Source organism: Mastomys coucha, unplaced genomic scaffold (assembly GCF_008632895.1).
Source record: "Mastomys coucha isolate ucsf_1 unplaced genomic scaffold, UCSF_Mcou_1 pScaffold4, whole genome shotgun sequence".
NCBI classification, from domain to species: Eukaryota; Metazoa; Chordata; class Mammalia; order Rodentia; family Muridae; genus Mastomys; species Mastomys coucha.
The window spans coordinates 30,691,688-30,719,037 of record NW_022196910.1 but is presented as its reverse complement, the minus strand read 5'-3'; the positions used below and the strand labels follow the sequence as shown (position 1 = coordinate 30,719,037).

The 27,350-nt window shown below is 34.4% G+C and overlaps 1 protein-coding gene across 9 annotated transcripts in view; it reads left to right on the top strand.

Moving 5' to 3' along the window:
- The window catches only part of Lrriq1 (leucine rich repeats and IQ motif containing 1), a 200,863-nt gene that overhangs the window by 32,064 nt on the left and 141,449 nt on the right, over positions 1-27,350 (top strand). For all 9 annotated transcript variants that reach the window (XM_031349424.1, XM_031349417.1, XM_031349418.1 and 6 more), the window contains 4 exons: positions 11,992-12,185; positions 14,131-14,258; positions 19,857-19,930; positions 22,763-22,856. In XM_031349424.1, coding sequence (XP_031205284.1) covers positions 11,992-12,185; positions 14,131-14,258; positions 19,857-19,930; positions 22,763-22,856 — 490 coding nt within the window. The remainder of the gene's footprint in view (positions 1-11,991; positions 12,186-14,130; positions 14,259-19,856; positions 19,931-22,762; positions 22,857-27,350) is intronic.

Below are 27,350 nucleotides of genomic sequence, written 5' to 3'. Positions count from 1 at the left end.
GTAGAACCAGCCAGCTAGAGTTCAGAAAGCACTAGAAAGGGTGACCTTATTCAGCAGTAAGCCTCCAAGATGACAGTTACATTTGTTGAATAAAAGTTACTTCTACAGAAAGCTACCTGTAATCCCAGTAACCAAAGGAGAAGACAGGGATCTTCACTATAAGCTAGATTCCAAAATTAGATTTATCACTGAGTTCTGGCACTTAGATTTTCCCACACACATGCAATCTACTTATTTAACATGCATAGGACATGCACACTATATACACATAAGTGCACACACATGTATACCAATGAGAAATGCAAAGTAAGTCATGCTTGGAAGCACATATTTCAGTGGTAAAGTGGTAAAGACACCCAGAAATTTGAAACAACCTGGCCCAAATAGTGAGTTCCAATCCAATCAAGACATTTGTCATAAACACACACACACACACACACACACATACACACACGCACTGTAGAACAGTATCCTTCATTTGCATATTTTACTTTTTTTTTACCTATTTCATCCAGATTAGAAAAATTGCATTATTTTAATATATATTAAAACAATACGATCCATGTGTATTAAATAAGTAGTCATTAGTCACTGAAGTTAAGATATTCATTTCTTTGTTTCTTTCCCTATAGAAGTGAATTAAACTCCACTGAGGAATTTAAAACCCACTTCTCTGTCCTGGTTTCACTGACCCTGTACTTGCTTCACTTCTTGGCATTTGAAATAATATTTTTCTCTTTTATTTCCTGATTGTTTTTTATTAGATATTTTCTTTATTTACATGTCATATGATATCTCCTTTCCCAGTTTCCCCTCAAGAAAAAAAAACCTGTTCTCTCCCCCCTCCCATTGTTCAACAACCCACCCTCTCCCACTTCCTGCCCCTGGCATTTCACAACACTGGGGCATTCCCCTTCACAGGGCCAAGGGCCTCTTCTGCCCTTGATGACCAATTAGGCCATCCTCTGCTATACATATGCTGCTGGAGCCATGAGTCCCACCATGTGTACTCTTTGGTTGGTGGTTTAGTCCCTGGGAACTCTGAGGGTACTAGGTAGTTCATATTGTTGTTTGTCCTAAAGCGCTGCAAGCCCTTCAACTCCTTGGGTCCTTTCTCTAGCTCCTTCATTGGAGACCCTGTGCTCAGTTCAATGCATGGCTGTGAACCTCTACTTCTGTATTAGTCAGGTACTGTCAGAGCCTCTCAGGAGACAACTATATCAGGTTCCTGTCAGCCAGCACTTGCTGGCATCCACAATAGTGTCTGGATTTGATAACTGAATATGGGAAGGATTCCCAGGTGGCACAATCTCTGGATTGTCCTTCCTTCAGTCTCTGCTCCATAGTTTGTCTCTGTAACTCCTTCCATGGGTATTTTGTTCTCCCTTTTAAGAAGGAACGAAGTATCCACACTTTGGTCTTCCTTTTTCTTGAGAGTATTCCAATCTTCTGGGCTAATATCCACTTATCAGAGAGTGCATATCATGTGTGTTCTTTTGTGATTGTGTTACTCACTCAGGATGATATTCTTCAGATCCATCCATTTCATAAGAATTTCATAAATTCATTGTTTTTAATAGCTGAGTAGTACTCCATTGTGTAGATGTACCACATTTTCTGTATCCATTCCTCTGTTGAGGGACACCTGGGTTGTTTCCAGTTTCTGGCTATTATAAATAGCTATTATAAATAAGGTTGCTATGAACATAGTGGAGCATGTGTCCTTATTACATGTTGGAGCATCTTCTGGGTATATATGCCTAGGAGTGGTATAGCTGGGTCCTCTAATAGTACTATATCCAACTTCTGGAGGAACCACCAAACTGATTTCCAGAGTGATTGCACCAGCTTGCAATCCCACCAGCAATGAAGGGGTGTTTCTTTTTCTCCACAACCTTGCAAGCATCTGCTGTCACCTGAGTTTTTTATCCTAGCCATTCTGAGTGATGTGAGGTGGAATCTCAGGGTTGTTTTGATTTTCATTTCTCTGATGACTAAGGATGTTGAACATTTCTTTAGGTGCTTCTCAGCCATTCGGTATTCATCAGTTGAGAATTCTTTGTTTAGTTCTGTACCCCATTTTTAATAGGGTTTTTTGGTTCTCTGGAGTCTAAATTCTTGAATTCTTTGTATATATTGGGTATTAACCCTCTATCAGATATAGGATTGGTAAAGATCTTTTTCCAATTTGTTGGATGCCGTTTTGTCCTATTGACAGTGTCTTGCCTTACAGAGCTTTGTAACTTTATGAGGTCCCATTTTTCAATTATTGATCTTAGAGCATGTTATTGGTGTTCTATTTATCCCTTCCTCTTTCACTAAGACTACTAATTTCTCTTTAGCCTCCTGGCACCTGGCGTATCTTAATGCCCATAACTATGTTTCTGAAATTGTGGTTTTTTTTTATTTCTAATCCTCTGTTCTGATATTTTATGTTATATATATATATGTATTATATATAAAATATATATGTAATATATACAATTCCTATATGCCAATATAAACATGTATGTATTGGATCATTTTTCTTTTTTTTATTGGATATTTTCTTTATTTACATTTAAAATGTTATCCCTGGTTTCCCCCTCATAGAAACCCCCTATCCCATCCTCCCTCCCCCTGTTTCTATGAGAATATTCTCAGATGTCTTTCAACAGAGGAGTGGATCGTTTTTCTATTGCTGTGATAAAATACTCCTACAAAAGCATCCTAAGGAGAAGGGCTTTTTTTTTTTTTTTTTTTTTTTTTTTTTTTTTTTTGGCCTACAGCTGAAGAGTATCATCCATCACATTTGGGATATTCTTGTGGTAGGAGCTTGAGGTTAGCTGTTCTCATTGTATCCATTTAAACATCCACATATTCCTTTCTGCAGGTTCTGATACATATTTTAATTGGCTCTGTAGCTGTTGGTTGAGCTGTAGGTTGAGATTTAGATTTCTTTTTTAAAGGGTTTCTTAATCTTTATTGTTTCACATTTCCTTGTCATTTTCTCATAGCCAGAGAAAAACTTGCATTTCTATTGCTTCAAATATTGCATGGCCTCTTTTCATTTGTATTTGGTGTTAAGTTTAATAAATAAAGGAGGCTGAATATTTTTTCATTGAGAAACCATTGTCTTCTATAAGATCTATTCAGTTATGTCATTTAGGCTTTCTGTCTATTTGGTTATTTTTAGACTGGAGGGGTTGTTTTAAATGGCAGTTAATGTGTGAATAAAAATATATTGCTTTGTGTAGCCGTTGCTTTCTGCTTTGAGACTGAATGTCTACTGTTTCCAAAAAGATCGTGTTACTTTTATTGTAAACATTATCGTATCTCATTGGACATTATCATTGGTAATGATTAACAACATTTTTTTTTCTAAGGTTTCAGCTGTGTCATTTTACTCAGCAAGGCATTCTCTTGATAAATCACAGGTTGTCCACCAAGTGCATTGATTCAGTTCCCAAAGACTTTCTCTGCACAAATATACCCAGCCTGGATTATGTGATTACGCTAATTTTAACTCATTCCCTCTTGTGCTAAAAGTGTCCAGTATGGAAAATTTTCTTGTATTTCTCTTCATCTCTTCAGTAATTTTCTGTGTGGAAGCGGGCAGTTGGATTTAAGTACTATCCATCAGTTAACACCCTCTATTTTATTTTGGGAAAGAAAAACATCCTTGTTTTTCAAGGCTACCTTTTTTCAATCATCTTAAATGATTTACTTAAAACAAACAAGCAAATAATCAAAACCAAAAGAAAAAAGAAAAAAAGATTCTCTCATATTCTGTTCCTATGTTCTTCTACCACATATTCTGAGACGACCAGTGAATTTTCCCAAATGGAATTCTAGTGTAAATACATATAGGAAAAATGACTTTTCGTTGATGAAAATGTTAAAAGCCTTGATAATGTGTTACTAGAATACTAGAGTAAAGTAAAAATAAAATGAAACAACAACAAAAACAAAAGCAGAAGCTATTTGTTAAAAGAAATGGTAGACTTGCCATTTTTATTGGCAGTAGTGTTGTGTGGGAATTTGTGTAAGTAATGGATTTCCTGGGACAGGATATCTATAAGATTTATGTGAAAACTGCCACAGCTTTAATTGATGTGGCTGAGGTATCTCTGTAGTACAGAGCAAACAAGGCTGAGATGTCTCTGCTGTCTGTTGGGTGTAGCGAGAATGCTGTATTTATTGAGTGTGAGGAGACTGTATATTTGCAAGTGCTTTCCTGACGACCAGCAGAGTCTGTTTCTCATCTCTAGGAACAACTTAGAAATTCTGGTCAAGCTAAATAGGAAAGATAGATTTTATCATTTGGGTGAATTATTGTTCTTAAGAACTCTCATGAAGGAGCACAAAGATGGATTAGTATTTATAAGTCAGTGAGTTACATTTCGACTGTATAATATTTTTTAAGGAGGTGAAATAAAATTGGCAGGAAAACCATGCTATTTTATATTTTTGGTTGCAAATTTAGCTGGTTGCCAATGCTTTGCTAGGCCCCCACCATCTTTGCTCTTTGCTACATGCTCACTCTAGCTAATCTTTCTTACTGATTTTCATTGGATTAAGTGGACAAGGATAGTGATTTTACCAATAATCTCTTTAAAGCAATTCATTTGAAATTAAAATTAATTTTCTATAAATTAAATAATACAGTAGTATGGAGACATGATGAAGTATGTAGGTTAATTTTAAAATAAGAGATACTATTTTATAAAATAATGTTAAACTCAAATGACAAACTGGCCTTTAAATTATTACTGAATTTGATATTTGAATATATCTGTATACAATGTCTATGGGAATATACATATTACACAACCATAATTGAAATATGTTTAACTGTGAACTGAGAGGCAGTGTCAAGAGTTCTATATATTACAAAGTATATACTATTTTTAGAAAATGACATGAATAGGTAAGCCCCTTTATTTAGAAGTAAGCACTTTTGTATAAACTGCATAGTAATATAAAGTGCACTGTTCATGTTTTTATATTACTAGAAACTCTTGTCACTGTTTTTTGGGACATTGTCATTGGAAAAGAGTTTGACATGGTCTAGGCTCCTTTGTACATATTCAACTTGAGCACACGAATGTTTATTGCTCAAGTTATACTTAGAGAATTAAGTTTTATCTGACTAGACATTGGATTATTTTTACTATTTAAACTGTATTTTATTTTCTGGAATTTTATATTCATAATTTAATTTATATTGGTTGGCCTGCAGAAAAATGGGGTGTTTTGTATGATTTGTATAATTCATGTCTTCTTTTGCCTAAAATTGGTAAAACATTTGCTTTCTATTTGTGAGAGGAAGAAACAATTTTGGAATAGAAGTGTGTCACTGATGGTTAATGTTTCTAAAATTAGCTTACAGAGAATCTTTAGACTTTGAGTTTTCTTGAAATGTTTTTTTAATAGGCAATGCCAATGAAAAACAGGTAATTTACAATCAAGTGATGATCAAGTGTTCTATATTTCTTTAATTTTCATGTTGGCTCTCAATGACTTCAACAGAAACATTAAAATTATACTATTTTGGAAAATAACTCCATATTTTATGAAAAGCAACTTTATTTCTCATTTAAAGAATAATAATTTAATATAACAGAAAGTGGGAGCCTTTGTCCAAATACTTTAGTCATGTGCAATTTCACTTGCTTTTCATGTCGATCCTATGAAATACATACAGATGAATCAACTCTTCCTACACACACTTAAAAAAGTCAAATCCCAGATACTGGAGTAAACCAGTTGAAGTTACAGTACTAGCAAATGACTTAGTCAGGATTTGAGATTTGAAATTCACCCTATTACTTTCTTTTTTCTTTTTCCTTCTTTTTTCTTTTTTTCTTTTTCTTTTCTTTTTTTTTCCCCCACAAGACAGGGTTTCTCTGTATAGTCCTGGTTATCCTGGAACTCACTCTGTAGACCAGGCTGGCCTCGAACTCAGAAATCCGATTGCCTCTGCCTCCCAAGTGTTGGGATTAAAGGTGTGTGCCACCACTGCCTGGCTTCTATTACCTTATTTTAATTTTTTTTGAGATTATAATGTAATTATGCCATACACCTGCAACACAACTCATGAACCTAAAGCTCAAAGTCATTGTGCCAGATGTGCCAGAAATATATCAAGATCACCCTTTTCCCAAAAAAAACATATTTGAATTATTTAGGGATTAAAGTAAAAATTCTAGACATTTTTCCTGTAGAAATGTTTTCACTAACATGCAGTGATCTTTGGATTCCACTAGATGGCACTAGATCACCTTTTGAAAGGCACAATGCCTTAGTGTACTGTAAAAAATCTACTGTTATGGTTAGCCAGTGGAGAAGATGCTGACCATAGGTTTTTGACTAAATTATGGAAAAATTATGGCAGGTATTTATAGTTTGGAGAAGTTTCATGCGTCCCACTTCAGTGTTCTTGTTTCTTTACTTCTTTTAGAATCCTTGAGGATTTTGCACTGAAGTTAAAACTCTTAAACTCATCTGAGCTATGTAGGTATGGATGAAAAGTCCTTGGACATAACCTCTGAGGAACTAAGATAGCTCAGATGTCAACATTGTATTCAACAAAAGTTTTCTGACTATTTTTACATCCCTAGTTTTGCTATTTATTTCAGGATTTCTTTCAGGTGACAGGAAAGTCTCCATAGTAAAATATTCTGTGATTCCCTGCCTAGAGGATGGTGCCACCCACAACGGACAGGAGCTTTCACACTCATTAATATAATCAGTAATATCACCTGAAAGACACACTTGGCTTAAGTACAAGCATAGTCTCCAGGATGGGAGACTTTCAAAGAGATTTTGAAAGAATTTCCTTATGTAATAAAGTCACGAATTCTTTAGTAACCCTTTCTATTTTTTTTTCAGTCTTTTGAAAGAGGTTTTTGAGGGTTTATGTGGCTGTTTATTTTGGTTTTGATAGAGAAAAAGAACTATCTGCTATTTTGACTAGGAAAAAATAATTTTCTTAGGAGCATTGCAGTACTGTCTTAGCTCCATTTCCTGTCCGACTGAAAAGAAAAAAAAAAACACTATGACAAATGCACATTAAAAGAGAAATATTTTATCTGCCTAATCATTCCATCATTGCAAGGAGATCAAGGCAGTGGTAACTTGAAGCAGTTGCTACTCATGTTATATCCACATCCTAGAAGTAGAGAACATTGAATACTGAATGCTAGTATTCAGCCTCCTTTGTCCACACTTAAACAGTCCAGGATGCCCTGCTGAAGAAATGGTGCCACCCGCAATGGACAGATCTTCTCACAGCAGTTAATATAGTCAGGATAATGCCCACAGACATCTCCACAGGCCAACTTGATTGGATAACGCCTTCCCGAGGCTTTTCTGAGGTGAATCTACATTTTGTTAACAAAAGTAACCTTCAAGTATCTTTTGTTTTAGTCTTATCTATTGCTTGTTTTTTAAAATTTTATAAGATAAAAAGAAGAAAAGTATGAATTACAAATTAACTAACATTCTTCCTATTTCTTTATTATCTTTATTTGATTCTAATATATTTACTAGATCATGTTACTGTTTAATCTGTTGTATAAGTCCTTTTTGAATACTTAATATACTTTCCTTGAAAATATGCTCCTCCTGAAGATAACAGATTCTATATCTGTAGATTTGTATCTATTTAATTTCTTGTTTACTGTATATATTTCATTATTGTAGTACTAATCCTTTGAAGTACTCTTCTCCGTACTTTAAAGTATTGTTTATAATAACCTTAAAAATAAAAATAACATGCACTCCATAAATAAAAGGAGCAAGCAGCAGTAAGTAAAACAAAACATCGTGCCTAGAATAACAGCCAACTTTAGAGTACACAAGGACCGTAGAACTCAGACTAGTATATCCATGCATAGAAAATCAAGGCAATAGTTCATGATGATCTCCACCCCCATCTCTGGTGTGTGTGCACATGTATGTGTGTGTGTGTGTGTGTGTGTGTGTGTGCATGTGCGTGTTTGTACAGTTTCATAAGGGAACATGCATGTGACTGCTCATGTACTATCAAGCTTTGTTTGCTTGCTTGCTTGCTTGGTATGATGCTTGCTTGGTTGATATGTTTGCTTGCTTGGTATGTTTCTGAGAAAATCTCTTTGCTCTGAGATTCCCCAACTAGCTTAGGGAGCCTCCTGTCTCTGCATCTTCAGTACTGGGACACAAGTGTACACCACTGCGGCTGATTTCCTTTACATGGGTTATAAGAATGAAAATGAGGTCTCTAGGCTTTCAAAGTAAGAATTTCATGAAATAAATGATGTCCCTACCCCTAGACCAAAGCTCTCCTTTTTCATTTATTTTTGAAATTATACTATCATTCCTAATTTACCTCTTTCCTTCCCTTCCAAACTTTCTTGCATATCCACCCTTACTCTCTTTCAAAATCATGGCCCCTTTTTATAAATTGTTGCAACATGTATATATGTATATACATATATATTCCCAAATGTAACCTTTTCAGTCTCAATAATGTTATTCATGTGTATGTTTTCCAGAATAAAAACCAATTGGTGTGCTCTTCTTGCTGGATGTTATTTTTTGCACTCTGCATTTTTAGTTGCCTATTGATCATGTACAGTTGATACCTGGAGGTCTTTCCTTTGTCTGTTTGGGATGAATATTCCTTGATCCACTGGCTCTTACAGTGTGTCTTCTACCTCTTCTGCAGTGTTCCCTGAGCATTAGGGAGTATTTTCTAGATATAACTATCCATTGGGACTGAACTCCACAAATCTGCCTTTTGACTTTTCTTTAATGGTCCCTGCCTGTGGCAAGAAGTTGCCTTGATGAGAGGTGAGGACTAAACTTAACTATATACAAACAAGAGCAAGTGTTTAGAATGGAGTTAGGGATTATGCTGCTTTGATATGGTAGTGGTTGTAAGTTCTCCTCCTAGATCCATGAATTCACTTGCCAGGCATAGTTGGCTAGGTTTCTAACCAGATATGGTTTACCTTGTGTTGAGCAGCTCTTATGGCCAATTTGAAACCTGCTGGTTAGCACCAAGGCTATTTGTCACTACTGCACCCTTAGGATTTTTTTTTTATCACCCTGGGCCTTGTCACTCATAGACATTCTAGTTGGGTAGGGCTGTTGGTTACTTACCTAATTTGGAAGCTTGCATTGTATCTTCTGGGACCATGAATGCTAGTCTTTAAAGAGAGGCCATTAAGGTCATCTCCAGATAAGGAACTTCTGAACTCTGTGTCTGAAATCCATGGAATATTCAGCAATAGAGATTTTTCTCTCTACCTGTAATGGTCAACAAAGGGCAATAGCAATAGACTGTATATTTTGGGAGTATATTGGACACACCTGGCTAACAACTCCAATGAATGTGTCTCTTACCTGGTATTGGGATGTTTATTAGATTGTTACTGGATCTTAGAGGGATCATTGTCAACCTAGATACAAAAACTTTCAAATAAATACACACATATATGTATATATGTGACTGTATTACATGTAATATAGTTTTTTATAAATAATTAATAGAATGGTTCATTACAAATTTGAGATGTCTTTACTGTTATTTTACTCTCCTTCATCCTTCTGTATTTATGTCCTTCCCCATTTCCTAAAGATTGCCACTTTCGCATTTTCTTGATCAGATCAATTGTACCCTGCTCTTTTGATTCATATATATATGAATATATATATGAATATACATATGAATATACATATATGTATATATATGAATATGTATATATATATACACATATATATGCTTTAAACACTTTTGAGATCATAAAATTTTATTTATTAAATTGATAAATGGTTACAGTTTATTAGATGAAATTTGTAACTTTTAAATATTTCCTTTCATCTACAGTAAAGTTTCCTATCTTTGTCATTGCATCTGGTACATTACATTCAAATTAGCTTTCTTATAGATATTTTTGAAACAAAATAATATGGTGAAATGAGAGTCATTCTTCACATACTTTTAACTCTAATTGTCTGTAATAATTGAAGGCAGATTTTCTATTTTCCTACGATTTCATACCTATGAATGTGCTCAACAATAGTGGAAATTATGGAAATTTGCTCCTACACATAGTGTGAGTGATCACTCAGAAGTTTTGATATTCCTCCCCTCAAACATTTATCATTTACCTCTGTTTGGAGCCCTTGAGGTCTTTGGTTAGCACCAAAATACCAATCAGGTATTTATGGGTTAAAAGCAGAGTATATACATACCAAATGTACATGTTATTCACTGGAAGCAAAATTTATAAATAAAAATTAAAGTTTAGGCTTACATTTTACATTGGAATATCAGTGTTTCCTCTTATCAGATAGAACCATTAGTGGCTTGTGTTCTGTGCCCTGATGTATTCAGGATGATGTTGTCTTCTTTTGGTACCTTCAAACCTTTCCTCTTGATAAAAGCCATGGTACTAGTATCTCTTAAACCTCTGCCCCCTTCACAATAAATGGTCAGGAATAATTTTTTGTTCCTGAAGGAAAGGAAAATGCTTTAAAATTTGTTTTGGGGAGATTATGGAAGAATATATGTTCAGCATACAAAATGCACTGGAAATACTCTCATCATGTATCACCATATGCAGTGATTAATACACAGAAGACTTTAAAATTGTATAAAAATAAATTTATCATGGTGGATTTACCTAATCTATTTACTTACTTACTTACTTATTTATTTATCTATCTATCTATCTATCTATTTATTTATTTATTTATTTACATCCCTAATGTTGCTCCCATTCCTGATCTCCCTCACAGAGTTCCTTCCCTACTCCCATCCCATGTGCCTTTGAGATGGAAGCAATCCCCGTAACCCCTGACCCCGGTGCATTAAGTCTCTGCAGGATTAGGCACATCTTTTCCCACTGAGTCCAGACAAGGCAGCCTTCTGCTACACATGTGTCAGGGGCCTCAGACCTGTCTGTGTATGTTCTTTGGTGGTTTGGTCTCTGGGAGCTCCCAGGAGTCCAGGTTAGTTGACACTGTTCGTCTTCCTGTGCATCATTTAAAGGCTTTTTTTTCCATCACTAAAAATCCACAAATGGTTATATCCATTTCCTGCCTTCCACTATACTGCAGCTCTTATCTTGATAAGGCTGTTAATGTCTGTAGTGTGCAGGTCTCCAGTGATATCACCTCTGCCAAAGCAATGGCCTCTTTTCACCATAGTTTGGGTAACTATGCATGGCATTATATACAGTATGTAATTTAGTATCAATAAAAGTATCTTTTATAATTTAAAGGCATGTGCCATTATATTTTCTTGTGTGTCATATGAATCCTTTTTCCTTTTCCTCTCTGTTCCTCCCAATGGCCCTTTTGTTTCCTCTGCTGTGACATTTCAGCTTCTTTTATCAATATCTTTATCTCTCCTGCAATGTGATATTTTATTCATTTTTCTTGTGTTGAGTGACACTGGAAAATAATAAAAATCTGTATGTTTGCCACTCTGAGTTCAAATAAAATTCTGGTTGAGATGAACAATTTCCCTTGTTTTGTTGTTTCAAACTTCTTATTGCTCAATGTATGTATTAACAATTATTTTCTGTTTTCAATTGATATATAACTATGTAACTAAACACTGTATTTCCAAGCCTGGCACAGCATCTCATGTCTGTAGTCCCAGCATTTGGGAGGTTAGAGTAGAAGTTCAAGATAGCATTTCAAATGATGTAACAAATTTCATGGCAACTTGAGTTTACAGGGAAACTCTGTGTGACAAAAAAACAAACCAGAACAAAACAAAAACAAAAATCAAAAAACTGCAACAACAACAACAACAACAACAAAAACAAAAATCAAAACCAAAAAAATAACCACCCCCCCAAAAAAAAACAAGAAACACACACACACACACACAAAAAAAAAACAGGTATGGATATAGATGTAAACTTTTCCCCAAATGCTGCTTTGCATGATATTATATTACAATATCAATTGAATGTGTAATACAAGTGTGATATTAGAAAACATATATTCCAGGTGGTTTAGAGTCTTTGAAATATCTTCAACAACTCACCGTGGACCATAATCAGTTAATCAGCACTAAAGGTCTTTGTGAAGTACCCACCATAATCTACCTGAATTGCTCACATAACCATCTTACTGAAGTTGATGGCATTGGAAATTGTGGATTGCTCCAAATAGTAAAGTTGCAGGGAAATTATCTAACAGAGGTAAGTTCTTTAAAGTAATTGATTTCTGTAACTAATATCTTTCTTTTAATAGAAATATCTACCATACACTTTGAAAGAAATTTCAATAATTCTTTTCTTATTTTTTAACCATGCAACTGTATGTTCTTTCCAAGTTACCTTTTTTTTTTTACTTTCTAGCTTTTGGTAGCATATATTAAGTATACATAATAATGGGTTTCATTCTGATATTTTCATACATGTACATAACATTTTTTTACTGTATTTACAAAACATATTAGCATCTTTTATCTGCTTCCAATGCCAGTTATTTCCCTTTTGAACTAGGTGCCCATGTAACTAATTTCTTTATGTGTGTGGGGGGGGAGGGGAGTAGAGAGACACAAAGAAGATTTCATTAGGTTTGTGAACAGGAATATAGCTAGATTTTTTTATGGTAGCATGTAAACCCCACTATTAACTGCAAAGAAATCATCAGAGAATGATAGGGCTCCATGTGACACCTCCCATTCAATGACTAGGTAGGTGTTGACATACCTAGTCTTGAAGAGACCTTGTGAAGGTAATCAGAGCTGCTATGTGTTTGAGCATGCCCTCAAGTCAGTGTTCCACACGGTTCCACCTCATTCACTCAAGTGCCAACATTGTTTTTGCTCCTTCTAGACCTTCCATGAGCCTTGGGGAGAATACCATAGATGTCCCATTTATGGCTGGGCATTAAGCTCTAATTCGTTTTCTGTATTTTGATCTGTTATGAGTCTCCCCAGTCACAAATGTAGAACCGAGCTTTTCTGAACCTGACAGCAGTAATATTATATGATAATAACTTTAGTTTTTGATATGGTACTTTTGAGAAGCACATCCTGTTTAGTTAACAAAACAGCAACAGTACCTTTCCCATTAGAGCTTTTGAACTTTCCATCTATGAGGATTTATATCAGCTTTACAATACCAGAGAGTAATTCTCCCCTATAGAGCAGGCATCAAATTCAATCAGAAAGTAGTTTATGCCAATAACAGATGTGCCACTATTGAACTACTGTGTTCACCCTACCAGTCTTATGAGTATTGCTGAACACAGAGCACAGTGGGGTGTGAAGGTTGATGACAAATTTCTCTCAGAAACCTGAATAACATTTGGCAGCATTCTGAAGGCTACACAGCATGAAGCTCCAGCCTAGATACATTTTATTTCTCTACATCATGTGACCAAGCTAGCTACAGCCTATACCAGTAGGCTCTTAACCAGCTGCTTCTGGTTGACAATCAAGAGCAGCAAAGCCAATTGCAACAGTTTTATTATATTGTCTAAGGGCCAACAACCTGAAGAAGAAGAAAGGAGCCGTCCTGGAGCTGGCATTTTCATTAAATAACCTGTAACTCCTTGGGAGCAGCTTAATCTACCTATACTGGGTATTATCAATAAACTCATTTCTTGTTTTTGATTAGATTCCCTGATGATTTTTCCACACATCACTAGTTGTATCTGTCCCTCCAACTCCAGTGTCTTCCCTTACATACATTCTATTATCTCCTCTGAAGTAATATTTCCCTCGCTCATAAGTCTATTTTCATTATTTTACTTTTATAGCTCTTTAGTAAAACCCCAAATGCTTATAATGTCTTATAAATCTAATTTAATATAAGATTCTCAGAATACTAAGATATAGAATATCATAATATTATTTTACCTATAAGTTGGACCACAATTATCTATTTTGAAATTAAATTTTATTTTGTTATAAAATTTATTTTATAAAGACTATAAAAACAATGTTGTTCTGGATGCATTTTATTCATACTGGAAGACTCACAATAATATAATCTGAATTATGGCTTATTTTTTACCAGAATGTATATATTATAAGTTTTGGTAGAATCTATTTTTACCAGAATGTATATATTATAAGCTTTGGTTACAAGATATTTTACTTGCTATCAAGTAACAGAGTATATTTCATTGTAGCCTCCATCCTTAAGAAATCACGTTCTGCTCAGAGAACTGCATTTGGATGACAACAGTATCTCAAATGTGGAAGGACTTTCTTCTTGTTGGTTGCCTTTACTACAATATCTAAGCATCTCACAAAACAGGTAAGAATACATTTTATTCTAGAAATGGATTCAAATAATAATTATTTGAAAATTGTGGCGTGACGTGTACAAACAACTAGAAAAATTTGGAAATCAGGATTCATCAAAATTAATCGGTACACAGTATATAAAGATAATAGTAGCGTTTTAAAAGCAAAGTAGCAGACTAACCCTAGGCTTTTAGTAAAATTTTATCAGTTTATTCTCCTCATTTGGTCCCCTCTCTGAAACATACTTGTAGAGCTATCTCATGGCAGGTATGTTTTAATCTCTGAAAAATATAGAATGTAGGAACTTCATTCAGAAGGATGCCTCATGTCTCTCAAGTGGCATTTATTAAATCATCAAACAATGGATTTTAATCTTCTTTCAATTTGATTGTCTTTTGTAGTTGTTAAAATGGGTTTACATTTGAATTCGAGAAAGATATAATGTAACCCTTAAATTCTTAACATGTCTTAACACTACATGAAATAAGTACTTGCATCCAAAGACAGATCAGAGATGGCCAAACATTTGTATATTTGGACAGAATCATTTTTTTAAAGTCACAATATCACCACAATATGTTTCCTTCTTTCTCCCTGTTCTTAATATTTCACTGAAACCCGTTGGCTATACTATGATTAATTTGCTAACCACAGGCATGTGGAGGAAAGTGGTTGGACTATCTATAACAAGAAATGTATTCTTTGAGTCACATGATGCTCTATGGGGCAAGGAGAAAGGACAAATATGGGTGTGGGCTTAGAAGTTTCATAAAATTATCTCTCAATTATTGCCAAATAGTGCTCATATTTTGGACATGTTTATATCAAATGATTGAACAGCTATATATCAATCTTTGAGAATTAAAAATTGAGTATACATTTTAAAATCCCTTTAGCTTGTTTTAATCAGATCTAATTATGAAAGCTGACTTGCATTTAAGAGGATATTGTTTGGATTGGAGAAAGATCCATCAATGGAAACCGAATAAGTACGTTCGACCTCCATGAATACATAGGATCATTTTACAGTAAATATGATCCCCAAATGAAAGGAGCACGTTTGTCTCAGACATATGTAGTAAACCATGCAGAAATGGGCACAGTGTACATTCTGGACAGAAGTAGTTCTCTAACTACTAGAAAACATTCCAATTAAGAAAAATTTAAAAAAATTTTAGTTCTTTGACCACTTTAAGCATACAATCAAACATCCTTATCTCTCAAAGTTAAAATGAGCTCAGGGGATAAGCTTTGGCTATATCACTCTCAGATGATAGTCACTTATCTGTTGCAAAGATAATTAATTATTCAGCTGGATCAATTCAGTTCTTAGAGATGATAATTATTATTGTAATAATTCCTTTAAGTGATTGTTATTTCAAATTTTGTTTACTTAGATATAACATTTGAATACCCAGGTGGGGCTTGTTGTATTGAGAGCTGTAACAACAAGGGGCATGTGTCATAAAAACTGTCTTAGAGATGTTTTAACCTTTGTAGCTTTTCTGCACAAAATGTTATCCAGACCAAAAAATAAAAATAAATTAAAATAAAAGAGAAGCATTAGGTTTTCTTTCATCCGTGATGCCTAGATTTTGTAAAAAGTACTAGTATGCATGAATATATGGCATGGTAATAGAGACAAACTTGTCTATGGACAAAGGGGCAGGTAGGAATGTGGATGTGGGTGTATGTGAGGAATAGTCAATGTACAGTGTATATTGTTAAAAAATGCCCTTATGAAATTATTACTCACAAAAAATATAACAAAAGTGTATATTACATATAATTATTACACATAACACATTGAATTTATAATAATGCTGTCACATTTTAAAACATATATTATGCTATCAAATGCTTTATATATGTCAGCATGTGTTATTAGTGAAGCTGGAGTACATGAAGTCACAAGAGGAAATGAAATTATTTCCTAATGACATAATATATAAATAATCTTAAGGCTTAGTTTTTTTCTCAGCAGATTTATTTTCTCACCTATGATCTATGTCACAGTGTTCTGCATAGCCACATATTGGATATTAAAGTTTGGATAGGGAAGTTCAGGTTTGTGGTTTGGACCTGTGACATCCCAGTCAATTGACAACTGAGCATTTCTTTTCATTGTCTGAGTCTTAACTTCTTCCCAAGTGTCAATGGGCTGCTGTTGCCTTCCTTCCAATTACCAAAGTCCAGATGTCATCCAGATAGGGAATAGGTCTGAGTCCATTTCTAAAAACTATGAATTTATAATACAGATATTAAAATGCACTTGTACAGACATCTTTGGAATTAGTAATTAGAATATGTATGTATGTATGTATGTATGTATGTATGTATATATGTGTGTATGTATGTATGTATGTATTTTTGCTAACTATTTTCATCACAAGGAAGAGATTATACATTCACATACTTTCTTTCCAAGCAAATGGAATACATATAAAGAACATTATTTTGTGAATATTGTTTAGAATACTTGTTTCATCCTGTCTTCTGTTTTAAATTTTCATTAAGACATGTGAATGGTTTCAGTTTGACTGAGTGCAGTCCTAACTAGAAGACTCTGGCTACATAAACTGTCCTGAGACTCTAAATGGGAGCAGAGTGGAAACTTATCCATTGGGTGTTCAATGTACAAATCTTGTGCTTTTTGTCGTCTTTGAAATTTATATCGTTTAATGCCCAAGGCTAATGTGACAAGGTCAAATGGTATTAGGTTTTCACTAATGTCCCTTTGTCTTTCTGGTTTGAATTTTCTTGGAAAAAGTATTCATGAAATGTCAGTAAAGGAAAAAAATATAGATGTTTGAGAAAAAGAAATCTATAATCATATTTCTACCATCACAACAAATAGTCATAAAGAATCATGAATATCCACTTTCTTGATTTAGATTTCAAAAAAAGACAATTTTCAAATCATAATTTTTAAAAGAATTGCAATATGAAAAAATAAAATGTCATATTACAGAAATATTTGACCACAGCAGATGCTTATTTACATAAATTGATTTTGTAGAAAAAGTCATATTGTTTTTATATTATAAGATTGCATTGATTATTTTCCTTTGATGTTTTCAAATAAATTTCACCATATAGTATTAAGAAGTACACAAAACATTCTGGAGGAAACAGAGTAACCATATTATAATGGGTGAAATGTTCAGTAGCTATTGAATTTTAGTGAAAAGACAATGACTTAAGATTAGTAAAGTTACAAAAATAACAATGCATGGTCTTTTATACTGTCACATAAAGAACTAAAATTACTTACTATAAAAATTATCAAATAACATTATTAGGCATGAAACAATATAGTATTAGGACTTAAATCCCATAATTATCTAACCAGGATGTTTTAATTTTGCCCTGCGTCCCTCCTCATTTCCATCCACCACTTTGCTTCTTCTCTGCCTTTCATTTGTTTATCCTCTCTTGCATTTCTTCTTGTCACATCCATGTGACATTTAAGTCAATTGTACTCTTATGTTGTATAAAAAAAGTGTTTGTAGGGCCAATGTTTTTCATATTTTCTCTTAGTATTTTTTTATTCTACCCCAGTCACCCACAAGCCTCTATTCCAGAAGTAGTACCACACAGGATTAGAATGAATGGTTGGATTGTACTTAGGAGTGACAATATTGAAAGGCATTTTCTTCTAGCCTCATTATGTCGTCTACGTTCCATCAGTAGTATCTTCTTTCCCTCTACTAATGCAGTCCAGGATAGTACAAGGGAGGAGTCAAGGTGCATACAAGGGTGAGTCTGTGCCAGATCCCAGGAGGTTTTAAGGCACAGTGCTGGTGTGTGGCCTCTGACCTTAGAATAATACTTATGAGAGAGGGAAGAATGATGGAAAGAGGGGGAGGAGGAGGAAGGGGAGGAGGAGGGGGAGGGGAAGAAAGAGAGAGAGGGAGAGAGAGAGGGAGGGAGGGAAAGAGAGAGAGAGAGAGAGAGAGAGAGAGAGAGAGAGAGAGAGAGAGAGGAGAGAGAGAGAGAGGAACAGCCAGAAAGACACAGAGAGAACTGACAGAGAATTTTTATACACAACTCTTCTTTAGGAATGTTATGGACAATTACAGAATTACAATGTTAATAGGAAGGGTTAACTACATAGTCATTTCCAGTTATCAAAATAATAAGTTTAGGTAAATAAGTATTTGTATTAAAGAGTCAGGTAAACTGGTGTGTTTTTAATTTGGAAATAATTATAGTAGTGCATTTTTATGCTACAAAATATTGATTGACCTGTCTTCAAAAGAAATGTCCATCATGAATGAAATTAATTTGTGAAAACACTATATATGAAATGCTATATATGTTATGTGTCAAAGATCATCTTATACTCCTTGCTTGAAAATTTTTATAATGTGGAAAATAAATAGAAGAATTTTTATATCAATAATCTCATTACTACAATTTAGCAAACATAGATTATGAGAATATATATTTTTAAATTACTTATGGCAAGGTTAAACCCATTCTATTGATATAAGATTTTATAATGTTATTCCACCTTATTCTTTCTGGACTTATTATTTATATGTGTTTATATATTTTTACACACACAATCTGTTGAGCTGATTCTTGTTTGTGTGTGCTATATAGCTTCAAGGTTTATACTCTTCATTGAACAAATAATAAGTCAGCTAAATCCTGGGAGAGGCTGATTTTCCTCCTTCCAGTAGTCGCTAGTTACCTCTAGACTTTTGTCTAGAAATAGAACCCTAAAATATTTCTCCCTTTCATGGTAAAATGTCCCTTGATATTGACAGTATTTCTATCTTGTTTGTACAGCTACTTCTAGGAGAAACTGCTTCATAAATAATTCTGAGTATTACAGTCTTTCTGAACCTTTCTCAGGATGTTCCCTAACCAAAGATTCCATAACTGTGATGCAGCTGGGCTACATCACACACACTCACACACACACACACACACACACACACATACACACACACACACACACACACACACACACAGCCCTCTATGTGTGTAAGATTATAAAAATAATAATAAAAAAATTGGCTGTGCTCTAGAGTGATGAAATGGAGGATGTGATATAGTTTTATTTAAATTAAAAACTTTAAAAAATTATGGTAAGCCCCTCCCTCCAAAGTTTGTTCCTTAAAGATTTAAGCCATGTGTTTAAACTAAAGATTGGAAAAAATTAATGTATTTTCTGTATAACTAGCTTTATAAAAAGATAAAATAAAATAATAACCAAGTAGCTACCCATTTTGAATTGAATAGCAAATGCACATCAAAGCAAATACACATTTGTGACTGAAATTTGCAGTTTGACACTAATTTTTTAAAATGAATCAAAATCTTCCATTATTATAATGTTCCATGGTAAATTCTCTTTAGAAATGAGCAACAATTTCTTATAATAGGATTACTTACATTCTTAGGCTTTTTACATTTTTAATAAACACTGTTACTCAATGTTTTAATTGTACTGCATTGTATTGTGCAATTATAGATAATTGCATATAATTTCTTGTAATTATGTAATTGTATTACGTAAATGAGTTGTACTTCAAATGAATTATATTAAGAATATGCTTGTCAATTTTTTCAATAGACTGTTACATTTTCTTTTTAGTTTAGCAACAATTGTACCACTTTTTCATTTTGTGTCTTTGGAAAAGCTAGATGTCAGCAACAATTGTCTTTCTGGTAAGTTTGGAATTCTATATTTTTTATTTTGAATAATAGGATTTTGAGTTTCTGTTTCAAATATTGAAAAGAGTTGTTATGAATACATATGCATTTGTACATATAAAGATGAGTAAAATGGTCATTGCTAGATTTTTTTATTCCTGGTTGTTCACCTAGTAAGAGTTGATTCAAGCATCATGAATTGCTTAGATCGCCCTGAACTTTTTTCCCAAGTACATCCTCAGTCAGCCCCCTCCAAGTAGCAGCCTCCATCTGAGTTTGTCACCATAAGATAATTTTACCTTTATATTAAACAAACAGTATTGCCTTTTTGCCTCCAAAATTCTTCACTTATTATTTATATGAAATTTATATTCACTTAGTATTTATATGAAATCATAACAATTCATTTCTTCAATATTATATATGTTGGTGATAATGTTATCTATTCACTAAAAGTATACAACTTGTGCATGTATTTTCTTTTGAGTGATAGTTCAAAATTTTAGGTATGATGAATGTAAAATTTATGCAGTTATTCTGGTTTTTTTTTTTCTACAGTCCAGTCATAACTCCTCTCCTGGGCTGCCTTCCCACAGTTCCTCATACCATTTTTCCTCCCCAGTCTCCTAGAGAATGTCTCTTCCCCCTTACTGCCCATTCCTCCTCCCCAAGCAGGCAAGTCTCTCAAGGGTTAGGCACATCTTCTTTCACTGAGGCCTCACCAGGCAGTCCTCTGTTGTATATATGTCAGAGGGGAGGCGGGGCTCCTATCTGCTAGTGCATGCTGCCTGGTTGGTGGCTCAGTGTCTGAGAGATCTCAGGGGTTCAGGTTAGTTGTTACTGCTGGTCTTCCTTGTTGCCCTCCTCCTTAGCTTCTTCTAGACCTTCCCTAATTCAACCACAGGAGTCCCTGACTTCAGTCCATTGGTTGGCTGTAAGTATTTGCATCTGTCTCAGTCAACTGCTTGTTGGGTGAACAACCATGCTAGGCCCACATCTCTAAGCACACCATAGCATCAATAACAGTGTCAGGCCATGGAGCCTCCCCTTGAGATGGATAGCAATTTGGACCAGTCACTGGACTGCCTTTCCCCCAGTCTTTTCTCCATTTTTGTCCCTGTAGTTCTTTTAGACAGGAACAATTTTGGGCCAGAGTGTTTTACTGTGGAATGGCAACCCCATCCTTCCACTTGATCCCCAGTCTTTCTGCTGGAGATGGGCTCTACAAGTTCCCTCTCCCTACTGTTAGGCATTTCATCTAAGTCCTAAGAGTTTCTCACCTGCCAGTTCTCTGGTACATTCTAGAGAGTACCCCTACCTCTCACCCCTCAAGGTTGCATATTTCTGTTTATTCTGCAGGCTCTCAGGGCTTCTCTCTTATCCCCCAATACCTGATCAAGTTCCCCTTTTCCCCTCCCTTTTCCCTCTCCCACCCAGATTCCTCCCTGATCTCCCCATGATTGTTTTCTTCTCCCTCCCAAGTGGGATTGAAATATCGTCACTTGGGCCCTTTGGCTTGTTAACCTTCTTGAGTTCTGTGGATTTTTCCTAGGTATTCTATATTTTTTTTCTGGCTAATATCCACTTATTGGTGAATACATATTATGCATGTCCTTTTGGGTCTGAGTTACCTCACTCAGGACATTTTCCAGTTCCATCCATTTGCCTTCATACACATATTCTTATGCAACATTTTTTGAATACTTATGTTGTATCCACTATGCATTTATTGAATAAATGCATACAATTGTAATTTCTGAAAAATAGAGTACATATAGAACGTTCATTTTGACAAGCAGTTTAATTATTAGTGATTAATTCTCTTGCTTGCAGGCTCAGTTTTATCATCGTTTCCTGTAGGATATTTTAGTTTTCAATTGGGTGTATACCTCTGCTGCAGATCCTGGCCTTCACAACAGTGTGTATTGATTTGGACTTTTTAGGTGATCTCTGAGTTAAGTGACCAGGTCTCATGATGTTGGGGCTAAAACTGTTGCCTAAGTTTTAGTGTCAGATTTATTAGCCATTTCCTTTGACACTGGCAACCTGGGCTATTTTGTGTATAATCCAGCCTGCATGATACCCACCATTTTGTCAGTAACATGTGATGAATTCTCAATGTTCATGCACCTTCTTCCCAATCCTTTTTTTCCCTATAAATCCTATTTCCCTTCTTAACATTTCTACTTTGATCCAGCAAAACAGACTCTAGATTCTACTGTACTTCTAGAGGAACAATAATATTTTTGTAGACAGAAAATTATTAAGATCACAGAAAAATCAGAAGGATTGTTGCATGTTTCTTTTCTGTCAGAGTCAGATGCAGAAATGGGCATGTCAGTCATTATGTGAACGCATACATTTCATCTGTAGTCAGTATTCATTTTTTGTGGGAAATAAGTCCACATACATTGCTTTGTATAGCAGCCTAGATTTGTTTACATGTTTTTCTTTTAAAAATAATTGGTTTATGTGAGTCTGTCTGTTTATATTTAGCTTTAAAAATATTGCTACTTTATGTTTGGGGTCATCGTTTTTGTTCCAATCATAGTAGAGCATGAAGTTCATCATCTCATTTGGCTCTCACACAGCAAGGCAGACTAAAGCTGAATCTTAGAAATGATTTGCCTAAGTTCACACAGTTGCAAAATTGTAGAAAAATAATTTTTCCTCATCTATTTTCTACTCCATACTATCTCTGTTGCAAGAGCATAGAAAATCTTAAATATTACTTTATTTTAATGGAGTAATAGGGAAAATGATAATTAATTTATGACATTTCATTTTAAGAACATCTATAGTTTTAACAATTTAAAAATACATTTTAACCAGTTCTCTTCTTTGTAGATCTGACAAATGTCATGAGTTGGTTCAATGCATGCTACTCTCTCCGTGACCTTTGTCTCACTGGAAATCCAGTACTCCAGGAAATAAACTGGAGGTAAGGAATCTGTTTGTAATTCATGAATATCATGGATATTTAGTTTTTACTTTGCCAAATGTTGATAAAATGATATCATAAATTTACCAGTTCTTGAGACAAAATATGATACAAAATTTCCTATGAAAAATTTTCAAATTACTTGAACATAGTTTCTATTCTCTTTGAGTATCATAAAAGCAGTTCTAAAATATCATTAGCCTAACACATTTCCTCACATATCAATGAATTAGTAGAAACTTGAAAGTTTGATTGTGGTGCAGGCAGTTGGTGGCAAGTCAACTTAATATGAGATTAACTTCGATTTTCTTTGATAGAGGAGCCATCTTTTATCAGTTCTTTGTGAGCCAGTTAAATTGTGTTATTTTCTTTGGAAAGTTGGACTGACAAAATAAAACTGGCCTGGTGTGCTTCCTTATTTTAAAACTCCACCTGTCATATTTCAGTGAGATCAATTGTTCTAATATACATTTCATTATCTACAAGAAGAGATTCATTTATCTAGAGGGTTTAAAATCAAGAAGTCTATAAAATATGGATTTGTTAATGAAAGGACAAACTCAACTTTGATACAGTTTGCTTTGGTGAACTTTATATAACCCCCTGGTACCAACAAAGGGATTAGTTATAGATTTTCCCAGTGGGTTTCTTACTTTCATGTCAAGCCAGTGATAACATGCAAAAAACCTGATGTACTGAAAAAAAAAATCTCTTTTAAAACATAATCCGCAGGCAACATTTGAAATCTCCTCTGAGAATTTGTTTCATTGACTGATGATTAATGGAGCTTGTTAAGTGGCAGAATATGCATCAGGAAGTTTTCACTGAATGAAATATTGATTTGGCTCTTGAGTAGGAGGAGCCCAGCTGGAAAAACTAATCTTGGAATCTCACAGTGTTCTTATACTTCATTCCCAACATTAATCAGCTTTCTCATATATTCCCTGTAAGCTCGTATGTCTGCCTGAGGAACTTAAGAACAGTCTACACACTGTTGCCTTTCAGAGGCCTGAGGATGGCTCGTTTCAAAACTTAAGGAAGGAAAAAAAGATTAAAATAAAACAGTAAATCCTATTTGAACCTTGATTTTATATCTCATAAAATTTTAACTGATTGTTATTGTCTTGGACATCCAAGCAAATTTTTACATCTAAAAGAATTTCAAATTAATCTGATTAAAGTGAATTGCTCGAGAACCTTTGTGTGTCAAAATGAGTAAGACAACATCAAAATATGCCTAACATAGAAATTCAAGCCTAGCTCACTTTTGATGAAAATTTACTCTCTCTATAAAATACTTGATATAACAATATTTATGTCAGTAGCCAAGTAGAAAATATTTGGTGGTAGAAATGTTGTTTTGTCCCTTCTTAATCTGGTTGTTTCCACATGAGTAGCGGCTAATAACTGCCACCTGCAATACTTTGGAACACATCTAACATCCAGTGCTGACCTCAAACTTATTTTTTTCCAATATTTTCTTTGTATAAAATATAAATATTTATCTTTAAGTGTAATATATGTGGTTATATGCACTTACATCATCATGGATCTGATAAAATGGTTTTATATTTTCCTCTGTTTATATTAGCATACTCAGGTAAAATGACTTTTTGCTTTGTAGTCATTTTGGATTGAATACTGTTGTTTCTGTATATTTGATGTAAATTAACCATACTCCAGTGTTTCTGGAGTATTGACCTAAGTAGTGAACTAATATCTGTAGGTTAATAATAGTTTCTATTTTTATTAGACAAATCCTTTTTGGTGTTTGTGAAATATAAGATAAGGCTACAAGTTTGTACCTAATGTTTTTTTTTAATTTAAAACAATTTACAAATTACTAGAATTAGCTAATTTTCATAGCTTCCGTTTTCCCTTTAAAATATTTTATTCTTTGAGAGTTTCATACACTATTGATTATATTTACCCTCAGTACCTCCTATGTTCACATTCACCTTCTTATCCACCTTTCTTCTAGTACTCTGCCTCCTGACCCTCCTCCCTTTCCTCTCTCTCTTCTCTTTTTCCTCAGTATGTGTGTGTGTGTCTATGTGTGTGTGTGTGCGCACCCGCACACTCGCAGCCCAACTACTCTTGAGAATGAGGTTGCTCTATAGAGTGGCTGACCTACAATGAATCACACCACTAGATAAAAACAGAACAACAAGAGCTATTCCTTTCTCAGCAGCTATCAAATGCTAATACCTCCTCAGCCAGTGGTGAGATTTTTCTGCTTACCCTCACTCACCATTCAGGGATTTTATCTGGTTGAGCTCTTACAGTCTTTGCAACCCCTCTTCCTCAAAGATCCCTGAACTTTTTCAGGAGAGGATTTACCCTTTCCTAAGTTTTCATAAGGATTCCATGCTTAAAGTGATTTGAGAGTGTAGAATTGGTAACATAAAAATTTTCTATATTTATTTATTCATGCTATCTTTTCAGCAGTAAAATTTGATGTTTTTCAATGAAATTTTAATATTAGTCACATATTTAATTAATTTACATTCACTAGTTATCTTTTTCCAAATTACTATACATATTTATGAACTATTTGTTACATATGTATTTTCCCTTTTATTGAAAAATAGATTCTTGTTATGTCAACTGCAAAGTTGAGCAGTAAGTACAGTGTCCCATGTCCCCTGTTGCCAACATATATAAAGTTCCTCTCTGTATATATCCTGCACCTGATTGTTAATTTGTTACAGTGAGAAAGCCTTTATTGACATTTTGCTGTCACTCACAGGCATATTAAATTTACTCTGCTAAATATATATCCTATGGGTTTTGACAAGTACATAATCATATTAATCCACGTTAAGAATTCAGCTTCCTTTAGACTCCACCCATGCCCCTCCAGTCTCCTAACCTGTGATAGATAGTGTTCTTTCTTACCCTCTTCCATAATTTTACATTTCCATGAGGATCATATAATGAGAACCAAACAGTAAGAAGCACCATTATATTTGCATCTTTCTTTAAAATGAATTTTGTTTTCTTCCTGCTTTGGCTTTTTGGCTCGCTTCTTTTTGGCCCTCTGTACAAGTTCATTTCTTCCCACCTAGTGAATGACAACTTGCTTGCTTCCAGGTTTAGGCTGTTACGAGTAAAGTAGCACATAGATTGTAGAGGTTCATGTGGACCTGGATTCATAATGCACTTGAGTAAATCCTAAGGATTATTGCTTGATTTTATAGAATGGTATATTTAGTCTTTTAACAGATTTATGAAACTGTTCTTAAAAATGCCTGTGACATATTGTGGTTCACATCAGAAATGTAAGAGAATTCTCTAGCTCTGGGTCTCTCCTGTCCTTTGATTATTTTGTTTTGTATTATTTTTGTTTTGTTTTGGTTGGTTGGTTGGTTGGTTGGTTGGTTTTAGAACTTTATTGTAGAAAACAGAGACAGATGGGGGGCAGAGGGAGAGAGAGAGAGAGAGAGAGAGAGAGAGAGAGAGAGAGAGAGAGAGAGAGAGATGGAGGCCCAGAGGTGAGAGTAAGAGACAAGAAAGAGCCTGTCCTTTGATTGTTATCAGTGTTTTGGGCTTTGGCCATTGTCATGGTAGCTCATTGTTATGCTAATTTGCACATCCCTTGTGAATCTGAAATTGCAGTTCTTTATACATATTTGTCTTCTGTAAAACTTCCTTAGTAAGTGTCTTAGTGCTCTATTGCTGTGAAGCTACAGCATGATCACACAACTCTTATAAAAGAAAGCATTTAATTGGGGTTGAGTTACATATTTAGTCCATTATATTTATGGCATTTACCATAGTGGCAAGCAGGCAGAGTAGCTGGGAGTTCTACATCTGGATCCGCAGACAGCATGAACAGAGATTGTGGACCTAGCTTTAGCTTTTGAACACTCAAAGCCTACCTCCTCCAGTGGCAAAATCCTCCAGTATGGCTACATCTATTCCAACAAGGCCACACCTTCTAATCCTTTTAATTAGTACTATTCCCTATTGACTAACCACTTAATATATTATTCTAGGGGGACCATTCTTAATCAAACTACCACAAGGTATCTGTTATAAGAAATTAGTCTTATTCTTTATTTTAATTTCACTTGTATATTTTGAATAATTCCTCTATTATATTTATATTTCTCAAATATTTTCTTCTCCCTTAAGGTTTCATTTTCCTGTTTTTATTTCCTATATAGTAGAAGTTTTAATTTTAATTATATTCAGCTTTCAACAGTTTTTACTTTGATCATGATTCCTTTTTATGTTTGATCTAAAAGATTATCAATGCTATAGGTTTTTTCATTTCTTTCCTGTTTTTCTTTTTCCCATTTTTCTTATCTTCTTTTACACTTATGTCCATGATGCATTTTGACTTAACATTTGTTAAAGACATATAAACCTGCCTACTATCAGGACTTTTTCATGTAAATACCCATGGCTTTGCTCCAGTAGACAGCGTTTCTTTCTTTCTTTCTTTCTTTCTTTCTTTCTTTCTTTCTTTCTTTCTTTCTTTCTTTTTTT